This window comes from Limanda limanda, chromosome 22, assembly GCF_963576545.1.
Source record: "Limanda limanda chromosome 22, fLimLim1.1, whole genome shotgun sequence".
In the NCBI taxonomy this organism is placed as follows: Eukaryota; Metazoa; Chordata; class Actinopteri; order Pleuronectiformes; family Pleuronectidae; genus Limanda; species Limanda limanda.
In genome coordinates, this window is record NC_083657.1 from 1,922,617 (window position 1) to 1,936,090 (window position 13,474).

General features: G+C 45.8%; 1 protein-coding gene across 1 annotated transcript; it reads right to left on the reverse strand.

Annotated features, from left to right (window-relative positions):
- Positions 1–870: 870 nt before the first annotated feature.
- khnyn (KH and NYN domain containing) lies at positions 871–9,318 on the reverse strand. Its single transcript, XM_061066322.1, has 9 exons — positions 9,232–9,318; positions 7,315–7,573; positions 6,220–6,354; positions 4,013–5,712; positions 2,728–2,858; positions 2,435–2,531; positions 1,890–1,997; positions 1,679–1,780; positions 871–1,542 (listed from the first exon to the last, which is right to left on the reverse strand). The coding sequence occupies exons 2-9, from the start codon at positions 7,570–7,572 to the stop codon at positions 1,155–1,157; spliced, it is 2,919 nt and encodes a 972-aa protein (XP_060922305.1). The 5' UTR covers position 7,573; positions 9,232–9,318; the 3' UTR covers positions 871–1,154.
- Positions 9,319–13,474: the final 4,156 nt, after the last annotated feature.

Sequence of the window (13,474 nt, forward strand, 5' to 3'; positions counted from 1 at the left end):
ATCTCTTAACGACACTTTTTATCAAATAACACAACAGGTCGTTTTCTAGTGATGTAGAAAATCCAGGTCGTTATGAGCAATCTGCAGACTCAGGAAACCAAAGCAAAAAACTTAAAATATACAATTTTATTAATTTTGAACAGTCAGAAAATCCACGTTAAAATCAAACCCGATGTTTTCTTCTATGTAAAAGAACGAGTCCGGTCTCTTCCACAGTGAAAACATCATATTCAACAACCTGCTTCAAATAAATTAGGATATAAAAGTGATGTCGTAATTGCTGGTTTAGTGTTTTCATCTCACACTTGATGCTCTGCAAAAACGTTTTTACATCGAAAGGATTAAAAATAGAAGAATAAATTCAGTACAACAAATGATTTATCGGAATATAAAAAGCATCTGTTAAGAAGTTAAGAAGAGTCTCACTGGATTATTTTCTCAGACTCGACAAACTAAACAGAAAGTGCTGAAGTTAATAACAGAGAAGACGGAAGAGGCGGGGACACCGGTGACCTCTCATCGTCACGACAACCCTGAGGATGACGGCTGGGGTCATTACACATCGGTCACGACATTAAATAGAAGCTGCTGGAGGTTAAAGGGCGGCAGTGGTCGTCCTCCAACCTGAAGGTCGGCGGTTCGATCCCCAGTCTGAACCATCTGCATGCCGAAGTGTCCTTGGGCAAGATGCTGAACCCTCAATAGCCCCCCATAGAATAACAAAGTGCTGCAAGTAGATGCACTGTATGAATGTGTGTGTGAATGGGTGAATATGAAACTGTACTGTAAAGCGCTTTGAGTGGTCATCATCAGACTAGAAAAGCGCTATATAAATACAAATCCATTTACCATTTACCATTTACCATTTACCATTTAAAGACTTTAAAATAAACTTTAAAATAAAGATGGACGACGCGTCTCCGCCTCCTCCCACTGTGCAAAGATGAAGAAAAGATTTCATCTCTTGCTCTGATCACGTCATTTAAAAGCAGAGTCTGTGCTAATAACAAAATAAAACCAAACTTATGGGAAAAATGGAGACTCAGGTTAAGAAATCTCGACAATAACACTCAAACCCCGGCTGCTCCTTCGTATGTGGAGGACACAAAAACCGGACAAGTTCTGGAGTTCAGGTCTAAGAACCGGGAAGGATCCTAGTCCTGCTGCTCCAGGATCAGATCCGACAGCACGTTGATGTCCGTCTCCGCCGCGTGCAGCTGCAGCACCAGCGTCACCACGTTGTCCTGAGCCGGGAACACCTGACCCAGCAGCTCCCTCAGGTCGGCCGTGACCTCCGGACTCCGGTCGGCCCGGAGCATCAGCCCAGGACCCGCACCCCCGAGCTGCTGGTGCTGGTTCCCCGGGTCCTTCCACCTGCCGGGCCACTTCCCTTTCCCCCGGCCCCCCCTGCTCGCCGGATTCACGCCGCCGCCCGGCGTTCGGTCGCGGAAGTTCAGCAGCTCTGTTTGGGATCGGGGGGGTTTGGCCGGAGGGAAATTGGACGCTACGCCGGCGAAAGTGTGGTTTCCTGGGTCGGGGGTCCTGAGAGGAGACAGAGCTTCATTCAGAAACAGGTTCACACATCATCAGTCTGGATCTGGATCCCGACACAGAACCCAAAGAGCTTTCCATTAAACATCTCTTTTCTCTTTGTGTGTGTGTCTGCACGTGTTGCTACCTGTGCTCCGAGCGCAGGAAGTGGTCCAGGTGCGGCCCCCCTCTCCCCAGGGGGTCGTCCGGCACCATGAAGTGATCGCCCACAAACGTGTACTGAAGAAGTCTGGGGGCAGGAGGCAACATTTAATCAACTAACATTTCCAAAATATACTGAGGTGAAAGCCAAATGTTAGAGGTTCATGTCAACACAATCCAGTGTAGTGACGACAAACCTCTTCTTGATGATGTCCCTCCACACGGGCGTCTCGTCAGACAGGTCCCTCAGGTTGTCGTTGGTTACGATCACGCCGTCCGTCTTCTGCGCCAGTTGCAGCATGAGTCTGAGGAGACGAGAAGACGAGAAGACGAGAAGACGAGAGGAATCAGAGACAGAACCAGAGACACAGTGTGTTGTTGTAAAGTGTTGTTTTGAGTTTGGTGGATTTGTGACAGCGGTATCTCTACTCGGTCAGGAAGCAGAGGATCATGGGTAATAACCAGCATTCAGTTGTGTTTCATTTTTGTTTCAACACATTGAAAACCACTTCATCGACAGACTTGATCCCCACGTGTGGCTGCAGGGGGCGCTGTTGCTCAGTAAAAGTCACATTGTGTTGCTTTAACACATCAGTTGTACAAGTTGTGTCACCTTCACCAACACAAAGCTGTTTAACTTTTAACAGTTTGTACTTTGACACACATCTCACACGTCTGTGCTCGTAAACTTCCTGTTTGTTCACATTCGGTCACGAGGTTTTTAAATCCCGAGTTGTCGTACCTGTCGTCGTACGAGCTGATCCTCTTGCCCTGCACCTCTCGGGAGGGGGTGTAGGAGAGCAGGCCCAGCTTCTGCAGCTCCGTCAGATAGTGCTGCTCTGAGACGCACAACAAACAACACAATGTTCACAGCTCTGATTCCTTTCCACCCTGGTGACACGTGACTCACAATCAAACACAAAGCAGACACTGATTCTCTGACTGGGAGCAAATACCAAAGCAAACAGCTCTAACAGGTTTAATTGTGTTAACGTGACGGCGATGACACAACACGGGGAACAGGAAGTGTGTCACCTTTGATCCGGGGGTCGCTCTTCTGTCTCCACTGCGGCAGCAAGGCGCTGATGTGCCGGTGGCCTCGGTCCCAGAAGTGCTGCACGGCCAGAGCGATTCCTCGGCAGGAGAAGAAGTGACTGAGCCCGTGACTGCTCGGAGGAAAAGCACCAGAACCCAACATGGTTTCAGAAGGATCCGTGGTTTGTTAGATAGATAGATAGATAGATGGATACTTTATTAATCCCGAGGGAAATTTAGATCATCCAGTAGCTTATACAGTTATCACTTAAACACCTCACTGACATACATACATACGGAGAATATATATATAGATACAGGAATGGGATGGAGTGATGTGATTGTGTCAGTGTCCAGTAGGGAAGTGTTCTTGTGCTGCTGGAGTGGAAAGTACAATAAAATATATATATATAAAACAACAAAAATATATACATATATAAATATATACATATATAAGAATATGTAGTGATAAAGTCCGTGCATGGGGTAAAGCCAGTAAAGGGATGAACAGTGGGTTGGTGTATAATAATGAGATGAGAAGAGTAGAGAGGAGAGAATGAGATTTCAGAAAAATGTCACGTCAGATTCTCATGGAACGTAATGGGAGGATGTTATATGTGTTGGTGTGGATCTGGATCAGAAGGAGGAACCAGGATCTGGATCTGGATGGTTACGCGGCCTGATATTTGGGACTTTGTGCAGCTCGATTGAATTTAACGGAGGTCTGTGATCTACTGGGTGATGTTCTGGTCCAGGTCGGATTCAGTGTAGATCTTATAGTATATTTTAGGTAATAGATCTTTTGAACATGGTTTTAAAACATGATGACATCTTAAAAGCTTAAGGCGTCTCAACTCTCTTTGAACACTATTCCAGATGTTATTCGTTAGCTCTTTCCCCCCTTAGAAGATTTTTGACCTGCAGGGACAAGGCAGATTTCACTATTTGGCCTGTGTGATTTCTCCGGGTATACCATGGTATCCGTCCTGACCTGTGAAACTTCTGAGTAATGAATTCTGTTATACTGCAAGTTCTGGGTCTGCGTCTCCTCTCTTCAAACACCGACTTCAGCAACTCTGCTGCTTGAAAGACACGACAATCTCTAACCCTGGATGAAATACTTTTTATATCTCAAAACAACCTGTGATATATTTCCTAAAAGAACAAATGGGAAACACACAAGCTAAATCTTCAACCCACATAAACCCTATTTACATATTTGGACCTGATGCGTCTATATATCTTTAGGGGGGGAGGGGTTACATGTGAAGTTGGCTCCACCCACCTCATCGCCACGTTGCTCCCGTCGATGACCACCGTCCTCAGCTTGGCGTCCCCGGGCTGGTCTGTGAGCTGGAGGTCGAAGGAGGTCTGCAGTCCCTCCAGGAACCGCTGCTCGCCCGTCACCACCACGGAGGAACCCTGCGTGAAGCCCCGCCTCTCCTTCGCCCTGGGCGGAGACGAGTGCGTCCTGGTGAAGGGGGGGGGCTGAGGGGCTTGAGGGGCTTGTTTCACAGAGACGGAGGACTTGGGCTTCGGGTGTGAGACTTTGTCGTGGGCGTGACTTGGTTTCGGGGGGGATGGAGGGGACCAGTAGATGGGTTCATCAAACAGTTTGTGGGTGTGTAGATCGGCGAGCGGAGGATCGGGACGGGAGGGGTACGTCGGCATGGGGGGGCCTTTGACCTCCGGCAGGGCAACTGGGGGTCCGGCTGGTGACTCTGGAGGCTGCTGCTGCTTCGGCTGTGGGGGGTGTGGGGGGTGTGGCCTCTGCTGAGGTTTATTAATCCAAGGCAACAAATCTGGTTCTGCAAGATTTGGGATTTTCACCTCTACCCGTCCTCCATCATCAGAGCCTTCGTCCTCCTCCTCTTTCTCCAGCACCACATCATCCATCTCTCTCGGACCCTCGCTGCAGGCGTCTGTCCCCCTGACTCCGCCCCTCTGCAGCTCCACCAGCAGCTGGTGGGTGGAGCTATCAGGCAGCATGTTGTAGAATCGGGCCACGTTCTGCTCGGTGTACCCGCAGCTGGCTGCAGCTTTCTTCACCACTCCGAGGACGAAGTCTTCCTCGTGTCCGTCCTCCTTCTCCTCTGGACCACGCCCCTCACAGTGGGGGGCGGAGCCTCCTGTCGCCCCACTCGCTTCTCCTGCTGCCGTTTCCTCGTCCTCCCTGTGCTCGGTCTCGCAAGGTCGGTTCCTCTCGCTCTCCTTCTTCGGGGTGACACCGTCTTGATGTGTCGGGTCCGGGTCGCCTCGAGGCTTCTGGTCCCGGTCACTGCGATCCTGCTCCTGTTGAACCAGATCCAGAATCTGCGAGGCCTCCTTCACTCCCGTTCTGGCGATCACCCGTTTCACGACCTCCTCCGTGTAGCCCATGGCTGTGAAGAACTTCAGAAGAAGCATAAACTCTTTGTTTCTCAGGGACAACTGTCGCTCCAGTTGCTCCTCCTCCCCCAGTCCGTCTCTCTCTCTGGTCCCTGACCTCCTCCTCTGCTCCGGCTGCTCCTCTTCTCCGACCTCTTGTGGAGAATGCGCCGGTCTTTCCTCAGAACCTTCTGCGTTCCCCCGGGCGCCGGCAGGTGAGGAGTCTTTTCCCGGCGCTGCACTCATCCCTTCGATCAACCGCTCAGGAACGCTGGACGGCTCGAGGAGTGCGTACGTAGTGTCCGAGGATCTGTCCCTTCCACTCTCGTGTCCACCTGTCCCCGACAAGTCTGTGCGTGATCCCAGCCCGGACTCTTTCACCAGATCCAGCAGGATTTCCTTCACCGAGCCTGGAAGCACCAGAAGGTCCGGGATGTGCCGGTCCTCCCACTGCTCCACCACAGCTTTGAAGGCCCGGCGTGACTCCAGGGACTCGTCCGTCTCACCGCGGCTGGACTGTGTCCCCTCGTACCGCTCCACCAGGTCCATGATGAGGGAGTACGCTCGCACCACCGGCTCTGCCAGGCCGGAGATCAGCAGGAACCCTGGAGCGCCGACCTGGTTCCATGAGAGGGAAACAGAATTAGTCTTACAGTGGCTGAGACCAACTCCCTTATTAAGAAGTAAACACATTCATGAGGTATTTCCAAAGTATTCTTAGTAACGAGCAGCAAATACTGAAAAGGGAAGTTGCTGAAAATTAATAAAAAAATCCCTGAGCAAGCATGAGAAAACATTTCTTCATAAGGGCAATAACTGCTGACGTAACAGGGACATTGACTAATAATGTAATTTCTTGACATAATAACAGAAACATAATCCCATAATATTACATTCATATCGATACTGCATCTGTCAGGAGAGGCACAGGAAGCAGAGAGTGGCTGAAGGGGGATAATTCATCAGAGTCAAATTTAGAGAAAAGAGTAGAAATAAAATGACATGAGGACGAATTCATTTGATCGCCCCCTGGTGGCTGGTGGCAGGATAGTTCATAAACCACTACCATCACTCCCACTAATCCCAGTGAGTAAATAAAAAAGGGCAGGAACACACAACACCCACCAGAATGTGTGCGGAGGTGCTTTTGATCAGGCAGTCCATGAACAGCCCTCTGGCTCCACAGAAGACGCAGTGAAGGACCCCGGGGTAGGACACCTCCTGCTGCTCCTCCTGGTTCACGACTCCTCTCACGAATAACTGGAAGAAGGAGGGGAAACTGTTTCACCATCATGGCTGAGCTGTTAAACATGGAAATAGTGAAGCTTGTGAAGGAAATTATTAGTTTGTCATCGTCACAGTAAGATGAATAATATCACAAACACAAGGTGCACACTTGTTTCCGGAGCGTTTGACCGTATCACATGATCTTCGTTGGCAGATGAGCTGCAAAGTCGATGAAGGAACTCGAGAGAAAAACCAAACGAGCACAGAGATGCAAAGCAACGGAAAACATCAGGATCCACGCAGCTCCGAGCAAACAGGAAGTAGATGTGCGTTCAGCTTGGTCGACTGTTGTGTTGTTGTTTGAGACCGGATGTTGTTCAGCAGAGCCACAGCACTTGTGTGTGTCGTGTGTGTGTGTTGATCAGTGAACACAGTGTGTGTTTGTGTGTGTGGATCAGATAACAGAACTCAGTCTCTTTAATCAATTCATCTGAATGAGTCACTTCCCCCCCGAGCCTGTTCAGTGAACTGGAGACTCGCACCAACAACACCAACAGCACGACTTCACCTGTTACTGATCAGGGTTCAGAAACTAGTTCACACATCAGGAGTGAAACATGTTTTTAATAAACAATAACAAGCAGTATAGTTCATTAACCTGCCTCCTCCATATTCACAGATGGGACATGGGCCAGACCAAAGGGTCAGAATACAGATTCAATACGTTCAGGATGGTTTCTGTCATGTTGGGTTGTGTTCAGGCAAGTTTGGTTTTAATTAGTTATTTGATGATATGAAAACAGGCTGAAATGTGTCTATATACTGAGCCGTGATTGGCCGAGCATGTTTATTGGCACCGCGGCTTCATACCAGGATCACAGACTGTCTCCAGATGACGTCAAAAGCTCAAGATGGAATCCCCCGTGTGCAGGATATTGTTTTGATCTCAACCTCTGACTCATAATTGACGATAAAACCGGAGACATTTCTTACTTTGGCAGCTTTCACGTCGTGACTCGGCCCTCGGAGTTTGAGCCAGATCTGCCCGTTGTTGCCGTGGGGCAAGTCCTCTTCGCCGATGCCGAACGCCACGGTGAAGATCCGCTCCACGGTGCGGTGCAGCGAGGTGAGAGACCCCCGCAGCATCCCGGCACACGCAAACTCATCCTCCACCTCGGGGGGGCGGCCTCCTCCATCCGCTCGCTCAGCGTCCATCACTCGTTCTGCGTCCAGCGGCTGAGGCTGGAACATTCTGCCAAGAACACATCGGTTAGGAAACGCTCTCACACTTTAGTGTAAATATAGTAAAAACATAAACTAATATATAATTAATATTCACTCATGTTTTGAAACATCCCCCGGACATAAAAGAAAATGGCTGATATTAAAAACAAACAAAGTAAAGTAGGTTTCTTATGATCAGTCAGGCTTTACATTGTTTTAAATGGCATGCTGTTATATAGTACACAATATATATATTATATATTCATCTCATGGAACCACCAAAATATATATATAACTAAATAAACATCGCAGAGATGATGTGCATTTATGTTTAAATTTACCATCTGTTTATTCATGTTATCTTTTAACTTAAGGTTAATTTTAATCAAATTCATGGTTAAATTGTAAATTATCTGTCACAAGGGTTCGATAACATGAACAGTTTCTATCAGCCTGTACTATTTATGAAGTTATATATTATACTTTGGTGGTAAATATAGTAAAAATATAAACTAATATATATATAATATTCACTCATGTTTTGAAATATCCCCCCGACATTTAGAAAATGGCTGAAATTAAAAACAAACAACGTAAAGTAGGTTTCTTATGATCAGTCAGGCTTTACATTGTTTTAAATGGCATGATATTATATAGTATGTAATATATATTATATATTCATCTTGTGGAACCATCACAATATTTATATATATATAACAAAATAAACATCGCAGAGATGATGTGCATTTATGTTTAAATTTACCATCTGTATATTTGTGTTATCTTTTATCTTAAGGTTATTTTTAACCAAATTTATGGTTTAATTCTAAACTATCTGTCATAAAGGTTCGATAACATGAACAGTTTCTATCAGCCTGTACTATTTATGAAGTTATATATTATACTTTGGTGGTAAATATAGTAAAAATATAAACTAATATATATATAATATTCACTCATGTTTTGAAACATCCCCCCGACATTTAGAAAAATTGAAAACAAACAAAGTAAAGTAGGTTTCTTATGATCAGTCAGGCTTTACATTGTTTTAAATGGCATGCTATTATATAGTATGTAATATATATTATATATTCATCTTGTGGAACCATCACAATATTTATATATATATAACAAAATAAACATCGCAGAGATGATGTGCATTTATGTTTAAATTTATCATCTGTATATTCATGTTATCTTTTACCTAATTTGATTAATTAATCAAATTTATGGTTAAATTGTAAACTAGCTTTCATAAAGGTTCGATAACATTAACAGTTTCTATCATCCTGTACTATTTATGAAGTTATATATTATTTAGTTTGATCTCAGAGCTTCACACTTTGTGGAACTGACCCACCGGAGGATTCGTGTTCTCTTACACAACAACACACAACAACACACAACAACACACAACAAACCAGCGGGTTCACAACGATCAGGATCTTATAAGTATTCTTGAAACATAACGTGGTGGAATAAATCAGAAATGTCATAATTCGTGTGTAGATGTTTGAGGCTGTAACTCTATCTCCACCCTGATCTGTGGGACTACAGAGGAAATAGAAACCAGTAGAAACAGAGCAACCAGAGCAGGAAGTGCAGCACAGACACGGACACACACAGTTGTGTTGCCTTGCGAGGAGGAAAAGTGTGAAAACAACTTGTTGTGTGTGTTGTTCTTACGTCGAGGCTCGATCGCTCTTCACCAGGAGACGGGTCGATGCCCGCCTCAGTCTTTCACCCCGGGGGGGGCGGGGTCACCGGGGTCACCGGGGTCACCGGGACCGGGGGGGGAGACCGGGGTCACCGGGGCCTGGGGGGGGCGAGCAGGAGGCCGGAGGTGGAGGACCAGGACATCGGTGCTGCCGCTGGAGAGAGAAGACCAAACCGAAACTAAACGTGAACGCGCACAAGCACAAGCACGCGCACAGTCAGACGGAGTCAACACTCATAATAATCAATAAGCCTCCTACAAACTAAAAGTATTTCAACATAAAAAACATTCCGCCATGTTTTTCTTATTTTTAATTGAACTTGAATTATCAGTGTAGATAATAAACATGATTATTATTCAGCTTTTATTTTATAAAAGTGTTTTTACAAAAGTGTGTCAGACAGGACATGGGGGGGAGGGGAGGGGGGATTTCCAATGACGTCACAAGGGGGTTTCCTGTCTCTCTGTGTTTGACTCAGTGACTTAAAGACATAATGTTTAAAACACACATGTTAAGTCACACACATCAGTAACACATGTTTACAGCATGAAAGAGATTCTGAAATCACCGTGCAGATAAAAAAGAGAAATAAATATAATATATAATATCATAATATCTATTTAAAGCTATGTTATGATTTGAAAGTCTCCTGGTAGACGAGGAACGAGTTTGTCTTTCGAACAGGAAGAGACGTGTTACCTCCACTTCCTGTCTGTCAATGCTCTGTTGTTTCTATTGTCCACAAATCACAGAGAAGAACGACCCTCAGCTTTATGACGTCCTGCTGGTTTATTAATTTAGTTGAACTGTGGAGCACAACAGTTGCATGGGGTCGCACTGGTGCAGGTGTCCCTAATAAAGTGAGCACTGCAGTAGTGCTGCACACGTTTACTGTCAATTATCACATGTAATTAAATCCACTGTCAGTCATTAGAAACTCTGCCCCCTGCTGGCGAAATATTAAACTTCATGCGCTGATGACAAGAAAAATAGGCTGTATAGACTAAAGAGCGAGAGAGAGACAGACAGACAGACAGACAGACAGACAGACAGACAGACAGACAGACAGACAGACAGACAGACAGACAGACAGACAGACAGACAGACAGACAGACAGACAGACAGACAGACAGACAGACAGACAGACAGACAGACAGACAGACAGACAGACAGAGAGAGAGTGAGAGACATAGATAGAGAAAGAGAGAGATAGATTTTTTTTTGATTTTTGAAAACTTTTTTTTCAAAAAAAAGTACTATTTTTTTAACAACAACTAAGTTATTTTAAAAAACACATTTGGCCATAAATAAATAAATAAATAAATAAAAGATTCATACAAGATAATCAGCATACACAAGTTCTCCATTTTTTCCAGAACATTAAACATCTTGAAAAACACCACAGAGTCCAGGTAGTTCTTTCCAAAAAAAAGTCGGTATAGAGTTTTCCCGGCGGCTCCGTCCAGGGAGACAGGGCCGGCCGGCAGTGTCAGGGCTCCAGAACAGTCCTGTATGTCCAGTGCCGGGAAAGTGGCGGAGCAAAAAATAAATCCAGCGTAGAGACCCCAGCAGCCTGCAGCAGTCCGGAGAGGGTCCTTGTGTCCAGCGGGGGGGATCTACAATGGTCCCGTACAGTACAGGCCCTTGCAGCAGCCAGTGCAGGGGGTCCCCCTGTTGCCTTTGCTGTTTTTTCCCAAGGTTCCACACTTTTAAAACACTAAAATCCATGAGTTTAAAAATAAAATAACACATGGATAACAGGAAAAAAACAGTCAGGAAACAGGTCAGTAAAAAAGAAGAGTAAAAAGGACTTTTTAAAACTCCTCCTCATCAGTGATCATTTCGCCGCTTACTCTCAACATGAGTTTCCGGAGTCTAAAGATTTCCTGGTCTGTTAAAACGCCATTGATGCCTGTTTTTCTGGCGAGCGGTTTAGAGGACTTTAAAAACACTTTTAGGTCAGGGAAGTGATCCTTTAACGAAGGCTGCCTCTGGCCTTTAGTGGTTTTTAAGAAGGTTCTTATATCAGAGGGGGGGTAGAGGCCTTGGGTGTCTACCTGAGAGGGGAGCACACCCTGACTGGACCTCAGCCCACGGCTTGCCTTGCTTGCTTTTGCATAGCTGTGCCCAGTCCCCGAATTTTTCCTCTTTTGTGACATTTTAAACATTTCTTCCTCACTCATGTCATCATCATCAGTCTCATCTATCTCGATTGGCTCTGGCTGGCTGTCGGTTTTTTTCTTTGCCTGCTCAGAGTGACTGTTTGTAGGGGGGGTCCCCCCTCGACTCCCACCTCCGGGAGCGGACTCTCCGGGGCTTCGGAGGCTGCCTCAGTCTCCAGAACCCCCCCCCTCCACCAGAGGAGCGGGAGGCTCTGTAGGCGGAGCCCCGCCAACAGCAGCCTCGGGCTGGGTTGCTCTTGGAAGCTCCCCGCCAGTGGCAGCGGGGGCCGGGGCGGGGGCTGCTGCCGACGCTGTTTCCGCTGCCTCAGCCGGGGCCGGGGCCGGAGCTGCCGCGGCCTCAGCCGCAGCTGCCGCAGCTCGCTGCGCTCCACCCTTCCCCGGGCAGGAGCGGGCCAGGTGCCCCTCCTCCCCGCACTCAAAACATTTCATATTTTCTGATGACACAAACACCATATAATTAAACCCCTCAATTTTAAACGAGCAAGACATGTTCAGCTCCTTGGTGTTGTCCCTGAGGACCATGAACACTTGCCTCCGGTGACTCACCACGTGCTTTATTTTGGGGGATTTGCTCCCAAGAGACACCATTTTAATTCCGGACACAATCTGGCCGTACCGGGACAGTTCTCTGGCAAGACTGTCGTTTTTAATGAAAGGGGGGTGCATTAGATATAATCACCCTCGTGGCTGGGTTTACGAGTGGGAAAACAGGGCTTAAATTACCGTTGATCTCCACTCCCATCACTGCATGAAAAGACGCGTTTGTGTCATTAAGTGCCGTGGAAATTGTTGGGAAATTTTTCAGTTAACGGGTTTTCACACGTATCTGCAGGCAACAAAAGAAACTCTCAGGAATTACAAGTTTCCTGCAGGTTTCAAGTCTGATAATGCTGGGAGGTGACCCCCCTGCTCCTACGCCTAGCTGGAGGCTTTCACATGCAAATGACAATGCTCTGAGCTTCACAACTGCAAATCAGGACAGTTTCCCTCAGAGCAGATAACACCTTTAGAGGCACCAACTAAACTATCTGGCTGAGTACACCAGGCTTAAAATATATATAAAACCTGAAATTTTAAATTGTTCTTAAATAAGTAAGTGTGCTATAATGAATTACATTGTATACCACGAACAAAGGTCAATGCTGTCAAATGAAACAATGCACTTTATTTCAACATTTTTTTGTCATCCAAAACAATCCTGAATCTCAACCACTGTACAGAGTGGCATGATTACATTCACTTTTTCAATTTTGCTGGTTAAATGCACAGAGGATTTGTTAACCACACATCTACCAGCAATCCGCTCAACAGGAAGAAATGATGCTGGGTATGATGTGTCTGTGCCCTGTAATCTCCAAACTTCTCCCGGCTTTCCATAAAAATATCTGTCCTCCCAAAATACTGGCATCATATTCATTTGCCATTGACATTTATGTCAATGGCACACTAAGCTGTTTTCCATGAATTATAAATTCTACCTTTTCACCACTACTTTCAAAATTGCTTCGAACCATTCATTGATTTAATGATTTATTTTTTCAGTGTAATATTTAATCCCCCATGGACTGCACAGTGACAAAACACAGCAGCCGGCTGTTTGGCTACAACATACATCTCCACTCAGTTCGATTATTATTTTAAATATAAAGAAGACACAATATAGAGCTGAAATTCCTTCATAATTTGAACTTTAATTGTCTAATTGTTGTTATTAAACTTTCTCAGTATTCCATTAAAACAGTCAACACTTTTATCCAAAGCGACTTACAATAAGTGCATTCAACTATAAGGTTACGAAAACAGAACAGCGTGAATCATGTGTGTACATTTACTAAACACCAGAAAAAATAAACTGGGCCTCAGTCAAATACTTATCCCATGAAGTAACCGCTGCTTTAAGATATGGAAACTGTGAAAACCTCACGTCACCCGCTCGCGTCATCAGCTGAAGGGCTTGTCCAATCACAGCCTCGTAAACGCCGTGCAGCGTCGAGTGTCCCGCAGACATAACTCCGGCTCGTGTTTAGT